At 51.2% G+C, this 21059-nt stretch overlaps 1 protein-coding gene across 1 annotated transcript in view; it reads left to right on the forward strand.

Annotated features, from left to right (window-relative positions):
* Nudcd3 (NudC domain containing 3) overlaps positions 1-8562 on the forward strand; it is a 108391-nt gene extending 99829 nt beyond the window's left edge. Inside the window, exons 5-6 of the mRNA XM_004630372.2 lie at positions 1893-2081; positions 6507-8562. Coding sequence (XP_004630429.1) covers positions 1893-2081; positions 6507-6617 — 300 coding nt within the window. The 3' untranslated portion in view covers positions 6618-8562. The remainder of the gene's footprint in view (positions 1-1892; positions 2082-6506) is intronic.
* Positions 8563-21059: the final 12497 nt, after the last annotated feature.

Raw genomic sequence — 21059 nt, forward strand, 5'->3', positions numbered from 1 at the left:
TTTTTTTGAGTCAGAGTCTTGCTAACTTGGCCAGGCAGGTCTTGAACTTGCTACCCTGCCTCAGCCTCTCTGAGTGCCGAGTATGCCGCTGCTCATGGCTGGAAGACATCTAAACATTTAGATCTAAAAACAATTTGAATAAGGGTCGGCTCTTAATTGTAAATTTTATGTAATCTAAATGCAGACCAAACATTCTGTTAGAAGGGGGTGCAGCTGACTTTGGTGTGAATGTGCTGGTAGTCGGATATGGGGGAGAGTCCCTCCCTTAGGCCGCCAGACCAGTGTTTCCAAAGCCAGGAGGGGGCTGTGGGGTCTCTGTAGAGAGGTGCAGGCGCCATCAAGAGCAGAGCACCTGGACACCGTGTGCCAGCAGCAGGCTGGGAGCCAAAGTGACGTGCCCTGCATGGCCTGATGGGGGGGTCCATCGCTATTTTAAGTACTGTATTACAGGCCTTGTGATGCTCTGTAGATCTTAATAAGGATAATTACTGATGAGGCCAAAAGTAAAAAATGTAAAAGTCTCTGCTTCTCAGTCATTTGCAGTCTTCTGAGCACCTCCAGATCTCTCCCAGGGCAGGGAACCAATGCAAACTCTAGTTCCCTCTTGGGAGGTTTTTATCCTCTCTCCTAGAAGTGGGTTCTTGGAGCACTGGGTTGGGTCTTTTGTGCAAAATGAAGCCAGCCATAATAGCCAACAGTCTCCAACAAAGACAGCCTGTTCTATGACATGGGTGCTGCCGAACAAAGGCATTTGCTGGTGGAGCTGGGGCTGTGTATAGAGGAGAGGAGTTTTGAGGTGCTGACATTATGCTGTGGGGCGAGTTTCCGCTTGTTTCCAAGTTATGGAAACTGTCGCCACTGAAGCCAGTGCCTGTACCTGCTGCCTGCCTCCTGGCGTGATCTGGCCCTGTGGTGTGGGTGGCTCTGGGTAATAGGGGCTGCACAGAACATCAGTGACCACACAGGTGGCCCCCCTCTGTGGGCCACTCCTGGCCCATGTGTCATGAGTTTCTGAAGTGTGGCTTGGCGTCTTGTCCCCTGGTTGGGAGGCCTGGTGGCATTCCTTCTATGGTGGGAGCCTCTAGTCAGCAGCCCTGGCTGCCTTTTCTCCCCTGTGAGAAAAGGGCTTTGTTTCATTACTGGGTCACAGGAAAGGATGGGGTGGGCAAAGACCTACTTTCTTCTTCATGACTGCCATCCTAAAAAGTCCCAGTGATCCTAGCCTCTGATGGTGAGGGATACAACCAGTGTCCTTACTCGTAGTGTGACAGCATGACCCTGGCCACGGGAATTGGACATGTGACCCCATGCTGAGGGCCATACACAGAGCTCAATGCTGCTGCTGCCCTGGCTGGATGTGGCAGGCTGCCCTGAGGGTGCCCAGTGGGGATCCCCAGGCAGCAGGGCTGGCTCCAGGGGATACATGGGGACAGGCCCAGCCCCCACTGGGTGATGAGGCGTCTCTGGCAGTTTTGTCTCACTTTGTAGGTCTCAGCTCCCCAAGACAGTAGGAGACTGGGCAGTGGCCTTGGAAGTCAGAGAGGTAGTTGACAAGAGCTGGTGGGGCAGTCCAGACTGGCAAGATGGACCCAGAGGCTCTGGTCCTGTGGGCAGGGGCATCTCTTGGGAAAGGGTGGGAGTGGGCATGTGTGCACACTCACCTGACTAAGAGCGGAGGGTCTGGAAAGGTCTTGGATGCCAGCAGGACAGGGATCCCCTAGGCATCCCCACTCATGCCTGTGTTCAGCACGCCTTCTTGCAGCAACCTCCCTTGGCAGGCTGTGGGATATCCCTGGATGTGGACACCTGCCTCTTTGCAGACTGTGTCCCCACACGGAAGGCTGAACCTTTGCTAGCCATACCCCCCCATGTCCATGTCTGCTGTGTTCCAGGTGAACCTGAGCAAGGTGGGTGAATACTGGTGGAATGCCATCCTGGAGGGTGAGGAGCCCATTGACATCGACAAGATCAACAAGGAGCGCTCCATGGCCACTGTGGACGAGGAGGAGCAGGCAGTCCTGGACAGGCTCACCTTCGACTACCATCAGAAGCTGCAGGGCAAGCCACAGAGCCATGAGCTGGTATGGCCAGTGTGCCCCCTTTGCTGGTGACAGGCTGCTCGCAGGGCCGGGTGACACTAGGGGATGGGGCAGGTCAAGTCCCCCTTGGCGCATCTCACACCTTGTCCCACCTGCTCTTGCCACCTGTTCCCTACCTGAAGACACATGAGCCCAGGTAACAGGTACTTCAAGGGTGCCAGGAGATAGGGCCCCCTGCATCATTCACAGCAGCAAGATGGAGGAGGGGGGCTGGGCCACAGGGCTAGCTTGGGTCCCTCTGGGAGCAGGGGCCACTGCCTCCCCATGGTGTAGGACAGGTGGTCTGCCTTTGTCAGAGAGAATGATTGATAAGATAGAAGTAACCCTGAGAGTAGCTGCTCAGGGAAGAACAGGCTATTTGCCTTTGGGTTATTTCACCTGTGGATTGATTGGTAGGGAGGAGTCAGCAGCAGGGAATGAGCCAGTCCCTGGGCCACCTGTGGCCTGCACATGTGGCCCTGGGCTCTGAGTCTCTGTGTGGTTTGTGGGACTCTCCTGTCCTTGCCTGTCTGGGCAGCGTGTACCCATCGGGGCTGTGCGATCTGTGGCTGCAGTGGATGCTGTGGCCTCTGTCACAGCCATGTCCCCTGCTCCTGGGAGTGTCCTATGCAGCACCCTGGAGATGATGGTTTCTCTTTCCAGTGTCATTGAGTCCCAGGGTCTTGGAATGATTCAGGACATAAAGGGGCCTAGGCAGGGTTGACCCTGGATCTCATCCCAGACTTCTCTGTCTGCATGGCCCTGCCAATCTTGGCTTAGTCTCTTCGGGGAGAGAACGCTCCTTCAGCTCAGCCATTTGCCCAGGGCCTGGTGACATTGAAGGATAGATATGTTGTAAGGTCCATTGGCTTAGAGGTCTCAGGGCTGTAGGGTGACAGTGGGGCTTGGTGCTCACCTGCTGTGGTGTAGACAGACTGGGGTGGCATTTGGTGCCATCACACTGTGTCTGTCACTTCTGTGAAACTTTGATCTGGAAGTGGGCCCCATCTAAATTCAGCCCATGTGTATAGGAAGCGACCTCTGGGCATGGGTCTGTCTTGACTCAGGACATGAATGCAGCTGCTCATTGTTCCTGGCAGGTTAGGAGATTCTGCCAAGCATCCTGCTCCTAAGGAAGCAGATCTTTGCACTACAAGATGGTGGGACTGAGGGCTGTGGTTCCTCATACCTTCCCCAGATGCCAGCTTCAAGTCTGCCAGAGAAACTCTAAAAAAGTATTCACTCTGGTGTGAATTGTGTGCCTTGGTCAAGCTTCAGCGAGGTCTTCTGTGGACTGTAGCTGTGAGACATGGGAGAAGCCAGAATGCCCTGCAGCTCTTTCCATCACTGCTCCTAAGTTCATGAGGTCATGCCTCTCACAGGACATACAGGTTGTGCTTGCTTTAGCGGCACATGTATAAAATAGGACACATAAGTCAAAACCAGGAGCGGCTGGGGCAGTGGACCTGCGCAGACCTGCAGGAGCCTCGGCTCATTGCTTCTTGTCCTTCTCCTCTCTGTCCTGTGCATTCTGTGCTGGCGCCCTCTGGCTGCCCAGTGGTACTTTCTTGAGGGCTGACATCACCAGCCCCTGTGCAGCCACTCTTGTCTCTGACCCCAGAGCCTCGGGGTTCCCTGTGTTGATGGCTGCTGCCCAGGCCTGGAAATAGGGCAGAGTGCCTCAGCAGAGTGAGGTAGCTCTGGGGAAGTTCTGGCCTCCATCTTACACCAAGACCCTCACTCACCGCTTGAGACAGGAGAGGCTCAAGGGCCAGGTGATGGTGGCACCACAGCCTGTGGGTCCCCTCTATGTGGCTACCTTGTCCTGCTGGAGCTGACTTGCTGCAAGGTCAGTATGTGGGGCCTTCCTGGCCCCCATGGCATGGCAGAGACCAAGCATGGGGAGTATAGGACTCACCTAGGCCTGGTGCACAGCTGCTCGTAGCCCTGTGCCAGGAGCCCAGGGACTGGGAATTAGCCTGATTAAGAAGAACCCTCAGGTGCTATAGTCTAGAAAGGACATTTTGTGTCTAAATCAGTTCTGCAGTGGACTAGCCAGGCCAGGTAGCCTTGAGGGAATTTGCATCCCTGCCCCAAGCAAGGTGCCTTGAGGATCATTCAGTGACTTACAGGAGCCCAGGGCTTCACTGCATAGGTGGGGCTCAGAGTGACCCTCACCAACCTGCTCCTGGACAGCCAGCAGGCCCCTAGAGTTCAGCCCACAGTTATGAATGACAGCGAGCTCAAGTCATGGGGCTGTCTTATGTTTCGGTGCCCAAGTCTCAGCTCCTCTCTGGGCTTGGCCTGGCTTGGGGGTCCTGAATACCCATGGATGCCATGTTAAATAAATTCCTTAGACAGTGAAAGAGTACACTTAGAAAGGTAAGCTCATGCCCTCATAGGCCCCAGGAAGTAATTTGGGTGCTTTTTCCTTGTCATCTGGGATACCTCAAAGGGAAGCAGAGGGACCCACCCAAGAGTTCCTCAGAGCCCAGGTTGTTTGCTGAGGATCATAGCCCTACCCTCTCCCAGAGGCTGGAGGTGGGGCAGGTTCTCTCTCAGCTTCTGTCTGCCATGCGTGTTGGCATAATCACAGTCACCAGCGTGCCTGGCATGGATGCCCATTTATGGTGTGCACTTAAGAATTTTCTAAATTTGCCAGGATTTCAAATTGTGCTTCTAATACCACAGATGCTGTGTTCTGAAGCATTTTGACTTTGAAGTAATAACACTTCTCATGTTGTTTTAAAGTCTTCGATGTCACTGTGAGGCCCTCTCTTTGCAGAATCAGCTGATTTAATACCTTTCATCTTGTCCCTCATTTAATTACATTGCACATGGGCTGGGGAGATAGCTCAGTAGAATAAGCACTTGCCTGGCAAGCACAAGGACCTGAGTTCAATCCCAGGTTCTGCCAAAAAAAAAAAAAAAAAAAAGGAATTAATTACATTGCACAAGTTTCCCCTAAGGAAGAGAATGTGGAGTAGCAGGCCTATTGTCAGTTTGTACTGGGATGTGTATCTCTATGACTTCTCTCCAGCATGGTGAGACCATCCTGACAGGCAGATGCTAGCATTGCCAGGCCAGCTGGTGACACACAGAGAGCCTGCTTCCTGCCTTTGCCCAGGGCAGTCTGAGCTTAGGTTTGGGCCCACCTAGCTCCCTCTGTTGGAAGGTCTAGAATGATAACCTTTGCATGCTCAGTTTCTTAGCTGTCCCTGGCCTAGAAGGGCTCCAGGGCTTGCTGTGGGCTCTTGCGTGGGTAGTCAGCTTCATCCATTCTTGGGTTGTTTGAAATGGTCTGGCATTGTGTTCCCCATGGACAGAGATGGGGGCCAGGCCTTCAGGGACACACAAGACCCCCCCCCCCCCCCCGTCACATGTGTATGGCTCCCTCTCTGGCCCCACCACAGAACCTTTTTCTCAAAATGGTCATTCTGGTCTTTGCTGTGAGTTATTTTATAAGAAGTTAGGAAGAAGACTGGGCGTGGTGGTGCATGCCTGTAATCCTAGCTGAAAACAGGAGGATTACTACAAGACCAATCTGTGTAGTGAGACTCTGTAGACACTGTAGTGAGTATATTTTTTAAAAAAAAACTGGGAAGAATAGATCAGTCTCAATAAAAAAGGGCTGGCTATGTAGCTCAGGGGTTCAGCCCCTAATACCGGGGGGAGAAGCCCACAGAAAAAGGAAACCCCTGTCATGAAAATGCTATTTTATTTAAGACACTGTGGACCTGAAAACCTGGCAGTTTCTGAAGACACTGGGGATTTCCCACTGCTCTGATCTGTCATGATTGCTTGTGTTCCCAGAAAGGAGTCCTGACTGCCTGTCTACTGGGCTTTCTGCAGTAGGAGCCTCGAACTCCATGCATAGAGGGCCTCTGGCCCTGCATTTTTCTTTCATTTCTTATGGTAGAAAGTAGAGGCGGTGCCCACCCCAGGGTGCGTGTGCTGTGTGATGGGTGGCCGGCAGTCCCGAGGCTGGGAGGGCCTACTGGTGCTCTGGTGCAGGTGCAGACGCATCTGTTGGCAGGGCTCTCCGCATCCACCCACATCCTATCCTGCCTTGCAGCTCAGGTCTGCTTCTAACCCAGGAGGCTGTACTTTGAGAGTAGAGTAGAGTCCCCTATCATTGTCTGTGTCCCCAGGGAGGCATTTGGGGGTTGTTGCTTCACACTCTGGAACAAGCAAGTCTGGGTTGTCTGATCAGTGATAACCTCCCCACATTCCTCTGTTGTGTCCCCAATTGGGCTGGAGTCCCATCTGCTGAAGTACGGAGATGGAGGACTAGTAACTGGCTGGGGCCGCAAAACCTGGCACAGGAGTTGGCGGTCGCCAGGCGAGTGCCCTGGGCAAGGCCATGGTCAGCACCTGGGAGGAAGTGCGGTCCCGGCCATCCTTAATCTCTCTGTTCTCTGTTCTTAGAGAGTCCATGAGATGCTGAAGAAGGGGTGGGATGCCGAAGGCTCTCCCTTCCGAGGCCAGCGATTCGACCCAGCCATGTTCAACATCTCCCCAGGGGCTGTGCAGTTTTAGTGACTGGAAGGAAACGGATGGCCCCTGTCCTCGGCTGTCCCCGTTGGCTCCCTGCGTGCCAGGGGCATGCTTATCTCCATCACCCCTAGTCATCCTTTCTCACGAGGGTGAGCCCAGCCTTCCCCTCTGACCTCGCACCTCCAGACTGTTGGGAGAAGGTGTGGGGCCAGTGCTGCTGGCCACTGTGGCCAGTGTTGATTGAAGGTGTTTGACATGCAGGAGGGACACTTGCCTGAGAACCAGGAGCACATGCTGTCTCCACAGCAGCTGATGTCGAGAGCTGCACCCATCCACCCCACCCCACTTGTTGTTTTGATGTCCTCTGCTTGCTGTCCTGGTAGCTGGGTGGGCAGTTCTGTCCCCTCAGCAAGGCCAAGTTGGAATGTGGGGCTCAGTGCTTGCATGAGGGGAACTGGGTGCACTGTGGGGTACTTCTGGGCCTCTGCGGGAACCCCTCGCCCTCTGGGGTGTTTTCATATGTGTCTTGCTCTTTGTGAGTGTGCTGGGGTGTGCCATCTGCACGTCATTGGTATTGCATCTGTGCTCCAGGCATGGTGGGTCCCATCCGTGCTTTTACTTGTGGCTGCTTTTCTGGGCTCTTGTGGAAGTGACTGGGCCCAGCTACCACTGCATGACACACTCTGCTGGGCTGTTGGGGACTTCTTGTGGTATTGGGCCTGGAACAGACTCGGGCACTCTCAGTTAGAGACTGTGGCAAGCTCCCAGCCTGGACCTCAGCCCCAGCAGGAGGGTGCCTGAGCCAGCTTCGGATGGCAGTCCCCAGAGCCTGTAGACTCTCATTTCCCTGAGGAAGGGGCACCACCCCAGCAGCCCTGTGCCCACACCTTGAGCACAGCTGCTACCCTGCTCCAGCCAGACTGTGTGACCAGATTGAGGAGCAGGGCCCGGGTGCCCAAGCACTATCAAGGACTTCTGCACTGATAGCCAGGAGCTTGTGTTACCCCTGCCCAGGCTGCCCTCTCATTCGGCTTTTGACATTGGTGCACAGATAGGCCACACCACAGGTCTCTACACCTGTGCCTCCTGCAGTCCAGTGCAAGCAAAGCCTGGCCTGTTTACTGTGGGGGCTGGGGAGGCGCTGTCCCTGGGGGCTTGGTGGGGAATGACCCACCAGGGGCTGCCAATTTTAGCTGTGAAGCCATAGCTGGTTCCCTGCTGCCGTGTGAGGTGGGGGTTTCTGCTCCCCTGGGTACAGGCAGCCCTGTGAGAGGTGTGAGCCAGGTTCAAGGAGGGAACAGAGCTGTGAAAACCCTGGCATCTCATTTTCACCACTGGGCTGGTGTCAGGGAGCAAAGCTGCCAGCTCCCAGAGATTCCCACCGGAGCCTGGGATTTGCATACTGCTGCCCCTGAAGTACGTGTGTCTGCTGTCCTCTCTCTGGTCCCCCAGCTGCCCCCATCCCTGCCTTTTGCTTGGTCTTCCCAAGGAGTAATGGAGTGTGGGAGCCCTGTATCTCCTATGGGGACCTGGAGTCTTTCCCTTCCGTGGCGGTGCGTCTTCCTCTTGCCTGGTTTTGTTTGCTGTGTGGATTTCCTCCCATTTCCTACCCTGCTTCAAAGAGTACAACCCCTGTCCAGGAAGAGCAATGCGGAGTGGTGGCTTCATGGCAGGAACAGCCACCCCCACGTGGCCTTGCCGTGCCCCATCCTGGCATGGCTTGTCTCCAGCACCTGGTGGATGGGTCTCTGCCCAGGGTGACACTCTAGGCTGGACCAGTGTCTGTCCACAGCTGGTGCACGGCCTGTTTTCTCTTTTTAGACACGACAGCTGCAGTTTGGCCACTAAGTCCCACCAGCTGAGGTCCAAGGAAAGCGGGGTGACTCATCCCCTTTGTCCAGGGGCCCCGGAGAGTGGGGTGTCCAGCTTGCAAAGCTGCTCCAGTTCCTCTGTGTTAGTTTGCAATAAATCTGTATTTAAGCATTGTGGGTCTGTGTGTGCCATTTGCTATTAGACAGCTCTGCCTGTGAGCAGTGGTCAGCCGTGATTCCAAGCCAAGAGGAGGTCTGCGGCCCCCGTGTCCAGCAGCACAGACCAGGGAATCCTCGGAGGCCATTTCCCATTCAGCCTTCCGCCCTGCCAAGACTTCACAGCAGCTGTCAAGTCCTGCGAACACTGATGGGCAGGGATGTAGCTGCAGATCTGACCTCACCAAAAACAGGTTCTGGAATGATACTGTCCCAGAATCCCAAACAGCCCCACTGGAGCCCCCCTTGGCCTAGGTGCACGGGGCTTCCACCCAACCAGAGCCCGCCATACCTCAGGTGCCCCTGTCTGGCTGCTGCAATCTAGGGCATTTAATTGGTCTCTACTGAACCTGCTCCACGGGGGACAGGGTCTGGGTGGGGGTCTCTCAGTGAATGAAAACTTTCCCTATGGCAGGAGTTGCTGCACAGAAGGGATGGCTGAGCAGTGGCTGCAGTGCAGGAGGGTGAACAGCCGAGTGTGTTGTGTGGAAATGTGGCCAGGAGGCGTCAGCTGCTGCACAAGGAACGCACTGGCCAGAACACTATGCCTGGGGAACAAACCCTCACCCCACCTCAAATCTGCTACCCCAGCAGGCCAGCTGGCAGCCGGCTCAGCCAGCAATGGATGGCTCACTCCTAAAAGTGAATAGAAAGCTCAGAGCCGCCGGAGCTGTGTGCACCAGCCCAGCCAGTCCTCAGCAAGCCCTTTCCTGCTCAGAGGCTGGTGACCCCTCCTGGGACCTGCTGCCGAGTGGTGTCCCTCAGACTCAGGACTTGGGTGGCCAGCCAAGACTAGTGTCTGGCTAGCTGAAGTCTGACGGTAGGGGAGTGGGCCACCTGCCTGGGATCCATCCCCAGACCTTGGGATACCCCTGGGAATGTGGACTGTGAGGCTAGTGGCCTGTCAGCCCTGGCAAGACAGCCCTACCCTCAGCCAGGATAGAATGGATGTTGTATGTCTTCAGGTTGAACTCAAGAGTCAGCCCACACCGACGTGATTTTGTATGTTTTATTGTACTTTCTTGGTTTTATTTCCTAAGATGGTACTTGTTTTAAAAGGAAAGGAGCCCGACACTGTGGGTCTAGGGCTCCCTGAAATGTACAGCCCAGCCAAGTGCCCAGGTCTCCTGATGTAAATATAGAGGGTCTTAGGTGGGGAGGGCAGAGGGCTACTGCAACCTCTTGGGTAAGGTATGGAGACCAGAGCCCATCACCATTGGAGGGCCCCTGGCTTGGGCTACTTGGTCACCCTGCCATGGGACATGCTCTTTCCCGAGTGTATTTTGCTGGGACAGCAGAGGGATAGTTGGCAGGAGAGGGAAATACTGACTCACAGCCCTGGTTGGTCTGTGGGGGCATCGCAGGGGCCACTGGACCATGGTGGAGATGACCTGCCCTGGGGTACAGGGCATGGTGTCTGCTGGCCCGGGGCATCCTCAGGTGTCTGGCTGTAGGCCAGGTGGGCCCCAGGAGGACAAGAGAAGACCCTCAGACAAGGAGTGAGCTGGCTGGCCTGCTGTCTTCCTGCTTGCCTGTCCCATCCTTTGTGTGCTGATCAGACCCAAACCCATGTGGCTGGCACCTCAGCCAGGCCAGGCCTACTGTCCTGTTCCATCTCCTGTGGCTTCTCATGCCCCCTTACCTTGCTGTCCTTTTAGGCCTACAGCCAGCTGGCCACAGTGCCTGACCATGACAAAAATGGACACTGTAGACCATAGGTCATCATGTTACCCTCTTCCCCAGCACAGGCCTGGTATGAGGAAGGGGAGGGATCCTGGGTGCCTGAGTGTAATCCACCCCCAGAAATACCCACCACCTCAGACTTGGGGCTGTGGTAACCCCCACCAAGAAGTTGTAGAGCTGTCCAAGCCTCTGTTTCCCCCTGGGTCTCCTCCCTAGCCTCTTAACTGCAGAACAGGGTCTGCCTTTCCATGGAAACTCTAAGACCAAGGTGCAGACAGGGCACAGGGTGTGTAGCCTTGGCCTGCAGGATGTGTAGTCCCCATCATCTTTGGGGCTGGGTGGTCCAGGGTGTGTAGCCTTGGCCTGCAGAATATAGCATATGGTGCAAACATTAGAAGAGGCCACAGGGCTGGTGAGATGGCTCAGTGGTCTAAAGCACCTACTTAGAACAAGCTAAGCTAAGCAAAGCACAGGGACTGCGGTTCAAACCCCCAGCACCATATGCCAGCCAGCCCCGCCCCCTGGTGGGCTGAGCTGGCCACACACACACACACACACACACACACACACACACACACACACACAAAATAAATAAATAAATAAATAAATAAATAAATAAATAAATATTAAAAAAAAAAAGAAGAGGCCACAAACCAGAGCCAGGTGTAGGTGGCAAGGAGCCAGTACCCTGGGCTCATCTATTGGCCAGGTGAGCAAGGGACTTTCTTACCTAGGGTGACACCTGTAGGGCGAATGGGCCAGGGCCTGGGGCCAACTCTGGCCTCCCAGGCAGGAGGTATGAGTTTCTTGTGGGAGAGGAAGCAGTGAGCTCAGGGTGGGGCAGGGGCAGGAGAGACATGGTGAGAGAAGAGCACTGGGGGCTGTGGTGAGACCCCACCAGCAAGGAGGAAGTTGGTGGCACCTATGTCCTGTCATCCTCGGGGTGGGCCCTACCTGTCTCCTCCATTTGTGTGTCTGAGGATTCAGGCACCGCATCTTGTTCTCATGGTGACAGCATCAGGTCCTGAACTGAAGACAGGACCAGCCACACCCAGAAGGCAAGCAGTATGACAACCCGGAACAGTGTTGTCTTGTCCTCACCTGTGGAGAGCCATCCATCTACACTTGCAGTGACATCTTTACCAGCAGTTGCCCTTCAGCATGTGCCTTCCTCGCTGTCCCCAAGGTGCAAGCATGCCCTGCAGCAGCTGAGTTTCCCCATGGGCTTCATGCCCCTTTGCCCCGTGAGTGTCCTCGGAGCCCTATCTTTGACGCACCTTTGCCTTTCTTGCTGGTGGTCTCAGCTCACCCCCCCACCCCCCGTTGTCTTGCCAACACACTGCTGCCATCTCCATGTGACCACCACAAGACTGAGGTGACCGCTGGGGAGCCACAGCTCATAAAAGCAGGACAGATTTGGATGTGTTTTCCAAGGCACAGATGGGAACTTGCTGAGGAAGGACAGTTTGGGTCATGGCCTGTGGTGGCAGCGGCAGGCTTGATAGATTTTAAAACTACCCCAACTGTAGACTTCTTTTGATAGCAGCTTTCAGCGAGTGTCATTGTAGCGCACCCTGGAGTTTGCAGGCATGCCTGTGTTAGTGGGACACCAAGACCCATGCTGGTACCTGCAACAGCAGACCTGTTCCAGCCACTGAGAGGTGTGCATGCTCAGCTTCATTTGCCTGCTGCAGCCCAAGTCAAAGATGACTTTATTTTGTTTAAAAAAAAAAAAAAAAGGCAAAAAGATGTATTCAAAGCACACTCCTAGGTGATGTGCATTTGCCTCATATCTCCATCTCCCATGTACAGGTGGGTAAGGGTCCTTCAGAGCAAGGAACAGGGTGGGGTGAGAAACAGGAGGAGACAGCAGGTGTGTCTGGGCCCCTTTCAGGCCTTCCTGGAGCTAGACCTCCGCTTGCCTGAGAAAATGAAATGAGGCTTGGGTTCCTTGTGCCAGTATCTGCCCATTGTCCATTTACCTGGGCTGAGGTGTAGGATGGCAGTAATATCCTGTGACTGAGGAGCTTTGGAGAAGCCGCTTGTTCTAAAGGGAAAAAGTCAAACTTAAAAAAAAAAAAGCCCATTTGGTGATACCAGTCACCAAACCTGGAGGTACAAGTTGCCCTTCAGAAATCCAAGACAGCAGGGCTGGAGATACAGCTCAGTGGCATACGCGCCTGCCTGACAAGTGCAAGATCCTGAGTTCGATCCCTGATACAGCTCCCACGGTGAATATCCGAGACCAGCCTAGGCATGTTCCAGGCTGTGGGAAGTAGAAAAGCCTCTTGTGAGAAATGCTCAGGAATGAGAAGATGCCATGGTGGAGGGCCTGCCAAATGCAGGGCTGGGCGACCACTCCGCTGGTCACTGGCCCTCCTCCTGTCACAGATGCCTCACCCCAAGCAGGGCTATGCAGTGCCCTGGACAGATGGCAATTGGGAGCCAGCTCTTCTGTGCCCTGCATCCCACTGTGACCTCAGCAGCTGGGACACAGGAGCCCCACAGCCTCTACTCCCCAGAGGACAAAGTCCAACTTTCCCATGATGCTTCAGTGACTGTCACGTGGTTCCTGGTGACATAAATGACTGCCTTGGCCCTTGTCTTCCTTTCTGTTCCCTGCCCCTGTGACCCATGCTGGTGTTTGGTTCAGGGATGATCAGTTTATTTACCCACCCTGGCTGATGAGGACTAGGGTTGGGTCCAGTTCCTCCCTCTTGAGTATAAAAGGTCCAGTAGCTCTGTGGGGCACAGAACACTTAGAAAATGGGCGTGGGCAGCCATGCCATGAGCTCAGGGCCCACGGGGCAGCAGCAGGAGGTGGCCCCAGACTCCACCTACCCAGGGTAGCACAGGACATGGCTGAATAGGTGGGGTCCTCAGATCCCTACAGGGGCAGCATCCCATCAGGTTGGATCTCAAGAGGCTCTTGCAGGACAGAAGCTGGGCCCAAGGCACAAAGGACATTGGGAGACCAGACACCCTACTAGTGCAGAGCCCCTCAGGAACCCCTAAAGAGCTCTCTACAAGGTGCTCAGCCAGGTATACACAGGTTGGGGTGTTGGGGATACTACCCCAGTCAGAGGGGCTGTGATCTCAGGAGCTGGGCACCTCCATCACTCTCTCTCTCTCTCTCTCTCTCTCTCTCTCTCTCTCTCTCTCTCTCTCTCTCTCTCTCCCACTTCGCCTGCCTTTGTTGCCTCTGCATCAGACCAGATGGAGATGACACCCCCCCCCAGGACACTGGGCAGAGCCCTGGCATCCCTGTGCCTCCATTTCTTCACCTGAAGAATAACCAGTGCTGGGCAGGAAGGGCATGACCTTGGACCTAAACTGTCTGCAGTCCTGTGTTGGGTCCTGCTGTGGGGGTCAGCGTGGACCATCAGCAGCCCTGGCCTCAAGCGAGCAGTCCTGGCTAGCTAGGTCTCCAGGATGAGCCCCATAGAGCTGGGTTAGTGCCCTGGTGGAGGGAACAGAGCCCCCACCCCAGTCCCTTCAGGGCCTGGCTTCCAAGAAAACTCAGCCTGGTCCCTTCGCCTTCCAACCCCCCATCAAAGGTGCCTTTCCCCACCAGGGGGGCAGGCAGAAGGCTTAAATTTTTTGTTATGATAAAACAGAAGTTTACCATTTTAACCATTTGTAAGTGACATTAGGGACCCATGCTGGTGGGGCCATCACCACAATTCATCTCCAGGACTAGGTCATCTTTCCAGCTGGAACTTAGGTGCCTGTTTTGCTTTCCTGTGTGCTGCTGCCATTGGGGGGAAAAAGTCAAGATTTCATAAGAGCTCCATTTCTGGGCTCTTGGAAAATGACCCTCAAAACTCCAGGAAATCGCCAAAGAGCAGCCCCTATAGCACACAGCCCCGTCCCTGTTGCCCCTCACAGCCCCTGAGGGGTCAGAGCACTGTCCCCTGTCAAGCTGCAGTCAGTCCTGGAAGTCCCTCATGAGGCTCCACTCCTGAGGAACAGTGGGATTCACCTGGCAGGAGGGGCTGGAGCAAGAAAGATCTGGGGACAGAGGAAGTCCCTGCTGGGACCGGTGTGGCAGCCAAGGAGGGGCAGAGGCAGACAGGGCACCATGAAAGGTCCCAAGATTCCCTTTTGCAGAATAACCCCAGGTAGGTTTCCAAATCTCTGTAACTTCTCAATTTGACCAATCTCAGAAGCACAGAAAGCCATGGAGATGCAAAGCAGCTTCCCCAATACGGCAGGCTGTGTGGCCACGGTGCAGAGCCAGGACCAGGGACCCAGCAGGGGACCCGCAGGGCTCATTCTGACTCCACCCATTCCTCACATGTGTGCACAGCCATGCAGTGTCCCCTCAAGAGTGTTTGGCTTTGAACTTGTTTGGTAACTCAGGCTGGCCTTGAACTCCAAGCAGTCCTTCTGCCTCAGCCTCTCAGCCAAGGGCTGGGATTGTAGGCATGCATGTCCACACCTGGTTTCTTATTTTTGGGTGAGGGGACAGTGTCTTACTATGTGGTTCAGGCTGGCCTTGAGTCCACTATGTAGCCCAGCCTGGCCTTGAACTCAGGGTGATAATCCTGCCTCAGCCTCTCAAATGATGGGATTATAGATGTGTGCCACCATACTCAGCTCCTGTGTCTTCTTGAGATTGGCTTTTTCACTCCCTGTAGCTTCCCTGAGGTCCATGCAAGTTGTGTATATTATAGTTTACTCCTAGTTCTTCTCTGTGACAGGCCACGGTCTAAGGACAACCTTGCCAGCCACCATCAGAGGGCAAATGACTAGTTTCTCACTGCCGTCCATCACAAATAAAGCTGCCAAAAATCATATGATCATCTCAGTAAATGAAAAAAAAGCCTTTGGCAGAATTCAACATCCATTCATGATAAAAACCTTGGAGAAAACAGGTATAGGAGGACTTTATCTCAATCTGATGAAAGCCATTTATGGGAAACCTACTGCCAGCATCATACTAACTGGGGAAAACCTGAGCACTTTTCCACTACAATCAGGAACAAGACAAGAATGTCCACAATCACCACTCCTGTTCAATATAGCTCTTGAAACATTAGCCAGTGCAATCAGGGAAGAGAAAAAAAAAGGGGGGGTTTGTATAGAAAAAAAATTATTTGCAGATGACATCCTTTATGTACAAAATTCCCAAAACTCCACCAAACATCTCCTAGAATTAATCATCAAATTCAACAATATGGCAGTAACAATATAACCAAAATCAACACATAACAATCAATAGCATTCTTGTACACCAATAGGGAACTCATTGAGAAATGGGAAAATGTCATTCATCACGGCATCAAGAAAAGTTAAATACCTAGAAGTTAACCAAGGAAGTGAAAGACTTCTTTGATGAAAACTATCACTCTGGAAAAGGAGATTGGAAAGGACATCAGAAAATGGAAATTTATCCCATGCTTCCAGGTAGGTAGAGCCAACATTGTCAAAATGGCTTTATTTCTAAAGCAGGGCATATAGAATTAGTGTAATCCCAATCAAAATACCAACACCTGGGGCTTGCAGGATAGCTCAGTTGTTTAAGCGCCTGCTGGGGCAGACCCAGTCAGGCGCAGGGGACCTCGGTTCGATCCCTAGCTCCCTGTGCTTTACCCGACATGCTGTTATGGCAACCTGAGCCAGCAAAAAAAAAAAAAAAAAAAAATCCTTCCAAAATACCAACAGCATTCCTCACTGATTGAGAAGAAAAAAAATCCTAAAATTGATATGAAACCAGAAGAGGCCTAGAATGCAAAAGCAATCCTGGGAAACAATAGCAAAGCAGGAGGTATCACAGTCCCAGAGTTGAAGGCATATTACAAAACTTTATTGGTACAAACAGCATAGAACAGGCACAAAAGCAGGCATGCGGGTCCATGGGATGGAAGAGAGGAAGTAGAAACAAAACCCTGGGCACACTCGGCCATTTCATTGTTGACAAAGGAGGCAAAAGCATACACTAGAGGAAAGATAACCTGTTTAGTAAATGATGGGAAAGTGGAAATCTGCATGTGGAAGCATGAGTCCAGACTCATATCTTACCATGTACTAATAAAGTCAAAGAGCTACATTTTTTTATTTTTTTGAGACAGTCTCACTATGTAGTTTAGAGCTCACTGTAGCCCAGGCTGGCTTCAAACTTGCAATGATATTCCTGTTTCGGCCTCCCATGTGCAAAGATCTAAGTCTTAAAACAGAAACACTTGCTTTTTTTCTTCCAGTTCCAGGCACTTGGCAGCCACGGTTCACAGTGCAGTTATGGCCAAGTCCAAGAACCACACCATGCACGACCAGTCCCCAAAATGGCACAGAAATGGCATCAAGAAACCTTAGTCACAAAGATACGAATCTCTGAAGGGGGCAGATCTCAAGTTCCTCAGGAGCATGCATTGTGCCAAGAAGCACAACAAGAAGGGCTTCAAGGAGATGCAGGCAAACGATGCCAAGGCCGTGAGTGCACCGCCGAGGCTGTCAAGGCCCTTGTCATGACCAAGGAGGTCAAGCCCAAGATCATTCCAAAGGGAGTAAATTGTAGGCTCACTCGACTTGCCTTTATTGCCCACCCCAAGCTTGGGAAGCGTATCCATGCCCGCATTGCCAAGGGTCACAGGCCAAAGGCCAAAGGCCAAAGGCCCAGGCTCTAGCCAAGGCCCAGACTCCCAAAGGTGCCCAGGCCCCCATGAAGGCCGCACAGTAAAGGCCTCTTATCTGCTAATGTAAAAACAGAAGGAATGGTGTGACCCCTGGGGTGCCATCTGTGGGGGGCTGGTGTCCTCCTGTGCTCTTTATACAAATGAACCTCAGGCAGGATAAAAAAAAAAACAAGAAAAACAAAAAACAAAAAAGAATATGCTAGAAGAGTTTTTAAAAGGTAGAACACTTTAAGACATAGACATAGGCAAGGACTTTCAGAACAGAACCCCAGTGGCCCAAGAAAACACTGAGAATTGGGGCTGGTGAGATGGCTCAGTGGTCTAAAGCACCTACTTAGTACAAGCTAAGCTAAGCAAAAACACAGGGACCGCGGTTCAATCCCCCAGCACTACATGCCAGCCAGCCCCGCTCCCCTGGTAGGCTGAGCTGGCCACACACACATACCCACACACACCCACACATGCAATAAATAAATAAATAAATATTTAAAAAAAAAAAAAGAAAAAGAAAACACTGAGAATTAACAAATGCGATTGAATGAAATTGAAAAGCTTCTGTGCTACAAAGGAAATGACCAACAGTGAAGAGACAACCTACAGAATGGGAAAAGTTTTTGCCAGCTACAGACAGGGCAATAACACTCGGAGTATATAAAGAACTAAAAATCTTTAGACCCCCTGAAATAAAAGATCCAATAAAAAAATGGATCTTTTTGTGAAATGAACACACACTTATCGGAAGTACAAGTGGTCAATAAGTATGGGAAAAAACGTTAGATATCGCCGATCATTAGATGCAAATTAAAACAACACTGAGATTTCATCTTATGCTACAAAGAATGGGCATCCTAGGGAAAGCAGTTTATTATTACAAATGCTAGCAAAGCTGTAGAGGTTCTTCTAGATTGTTGGTGGGAGTATAACCTAGTAACACTAATTCAGAGGAGATCAGAACAGAGATGCCTCAAGAAACTAAGAATAACAAAAAATGAACCAGCAAACCTAAAAAGCTAAAAGTAGAAATTCAATTTCCCCAGCTATTCCCCTTTTCTAGTTAAAGACATATTGCAGCGATCCATCCACACGCATGTTTATAGCCGTACACTTTATAATAGCTAAACCTCAGAAGTGGCCTCTATACTCATTAGCAAGCAAGTGGATAAAGATACATACAATGGAGTAGTACTCTTTCATAATGAAGGATAAACGAGGCATTTGTAGGAAAATGGATGTACCACGAAACATAACGTTAAGTGAGATAAATCAGACACAGAACTTAAATAGCTTGTGGTTTCTCTTCTATGAGAAACACAGAATATATTTTAAAATGGATACGAATAGCTGGCAAAATATAGAAAATAAAAGATGGATAATAGGGAATAGGGAGGGAGATCTCTTGTGAATGGTAAGGTGACGATGAGGTGACCGGTACTACAACTTTGAGAGTAGGTGGTGGACACAGCCTCTCCAGGCCAGTGTTGGACTTCTCAGTCCCAGGTCTGCAAGACAGTGAAAGTGTGCTAGCTATGTAGTTCAGGCTGATCTTGAACTCCCTTATATAGCCCAGGTTGGCCTTGAATTAACAGTGATCCTCCTGCCTCAGCCTCCCAAGTGCTGGGATCACAGGTATGCACCACTGTGCCTGGCAAACCTACTTATTTTTAAGCATTGGGTTTTGAACATTCTTTTTCTATTCCAAACAAAAGTTTTACTGGCTATATGATTTACAAATATTTTCTCATATCTGGCTTGGAAAAAACAAATCTTTTTTTCTTCTGCTTTCCTATGGCGATCATCACAGAAGTCTTGTGCAACCCTGAAGCCTGGCTGTTTCTCCCTGGCTAGAACAGCTCACAGGACTCAGGGAGACACATTGAGCATCTACGGGTTATGGAAAAGGTCATCACAGAGGATGCAGAAGAGGTGCGTGGGAGACATGCAGGGGGCAAGGGAGAGTCCAGAGTCCCCCATGTCCAGCGCCCCAGAGGGTTTCAGACCTGTCACTGACAAGCATGACTGGGACACGGCCGTAGGTGAACCTGGCCACTGGTGCTGAAAGTCCCACCTATAATCCTGGCTGTCTCTCCAGGGACCAGATCCCATTCTGAAGCGTCTGGTCACCATGTCAGCATGCTGAAGACATTTCTCACTTTGGAGGAGTCCAAGGAGTTGTATGCCAGGAATCCATCTGAAACCAAACGCGTAGTTCACGACATTGTACTCTAACTGGTCTTGTCATCTGTTAAATGTAGTCTTTCTCAGAGCAGAAGTACTGATTGTTGATAAGAGCCAGGGGATCGAGTTTTCCTTTTAGGAGTAAGGATTTTGTGTCAAGTCTAAGAAAGAAAATCTGCCTTATTCTGGATCTCAGAGATTTTGCCTTGGTTTTGTGAGTTTCATAATTTCTGTTTGACATGTAAGTCCAAGATTCACTTTGAGTTAATTTGTGTCTAACACGTGAAGCTCTTTTTTTTTTTTTTTAAAATGTTTTTATTTTTAATTCTCTTGCTTTTGTCTGATTGCTTAGAAGGTCCATCTTTCCACTACTGGATTGTTTTTGTCCTTGCCTAAAAAAAAATGGGCATATTTGTGTGGACTCATTACTGGGATTTTTATTCTACAAAAAGCAATTAAAATATATAGTACCAGTTGCCTTTTTTTTTGGCGGAACCGGGGATTGAACTCAGGCCTTTGAACTTGCCAGGCAAGCGCTTATTTCACTGAGCCATCTCCCTGGCTTAAAATATATAGTGAATGCTTAATTTTTAAAAAAGTACAATAAAAGACACATAGCCATGAATCCCTCCCAGAATAGTCTCCCTGGTTTCGAATGCACTTACTTATATCACCCTCCTGCCACTTTCCGAAGCAGTTCTGGAGGTCTTCTTTTGTGAGGGTCTCTCTGAGGCATAATCTGCTGCTGAGCATCATAGAATGGGCTTGTAAAAGCATGACATTATATCTGCTTGCCTCATCCAATAAATCTTCACCTGGGGAGTATTCTCAAGTGTGTTGGTAGATTTCCACACAAGTGTTAGTGATTTTCCTGGGGCCTTTCTTTTTTAGTTTATTTTTTTTTTAATTTTATGTATTTAGTACAGGGTCTACAGGGTCTCACTACACAGATCAGACTCGTAGTGATCCTCCTGTTTTCAGCCTCCCAAATGCTGGGATTACAGACTCTTCCTTTCTTTTTTTATTTATTTTGTATATTTATATTGTCTTTTCGGAGGCCATACTCTGGTTTCTGCTGGGCTCTATGTGTCAGGATTGTTTTCTAGCCTGGGATGTCTTGGTGTGACTGTAGTCACTAAGAGGACATGCGCTCTGCTCTTTGGGGACTAGGTTATCCCCAGGAATATTGAGTCTCGGCTGGCTGCTGGCGGTGCTGTGAACCGCTGAGTGTGGGCTTCTTGAATCAACTATGATTGTGGCTAGACACTTGTGTCCTCTCCAAAGCTGTCACTGGACTGGAGCATGAAGAGGAGTCGCCTTCAGGTCTTGGTGACACCTAGCAGACTTGGTTGTGACAAGGACCTCAGGAAGGCAGCTGCAGGTCTGTTCTGCCCTTCCTTCACCATGTCAGGTAGAGTATGAGGTATGAGGTTGTTTTTTTTTTTTTTTTTTTTTTTAGACAGGGTTCAGCTGTGCAGTTCAGGCTGGCTTTGAATTTGCTACATAGCTCAAGCTGGCCTCAAACTTAAGGTGATCCTTCTGCCTCAGCCTCCTGAGAGCTGGGATTATAGGCATGTACCTGGCTTGATTGTACCCCTCACATCGGACGGCCAGGTTTCAGGTTCGCAGTATGCTGTCCCCTAGATTCATGGTCCTGTCTTACTGATATGTCATCTCTCTCTGGATGCTTGTATGATTTATGATTTTTTTCTTTGTCTTTTGTTTTTAGAATTTTTAAAAATGATATCTTATAGATTGATTTGTGATTTGTCTTATTTGGGCTTTGCTTGGCTGCTGCTGCTGCTTCTTCTTCTTCTTCTTCTTCTTCTTCTTCCTCTTCCTCTTCCTCTTCCTCTTCCTCCTTCTCCTCCTCTTCCTCCTTCTCCTCCTCTTCCTCCTTCTCCTCCTCCTCCTCTTCCTCTTCCTCCTCCTCTTCTTCCTCTTCCTCCTCCTCTTCCTCCTCC

Source organism: Octodon degus, unplaced genomic scaffold (assembly GCF_000260255.1).
Source record: "Octodon degus isolate 3935 unplaced genomic scaffold, OctDeg1.0 scaffold00035, whole genome shotgun sequence".
Classification (NCBI taxonomy): domain Eukaryota; kingdom Metazoa; phylum Chordata; class Mammalia; order Rodentia; family Octodontidae; genus Octodon; species Octodon degus.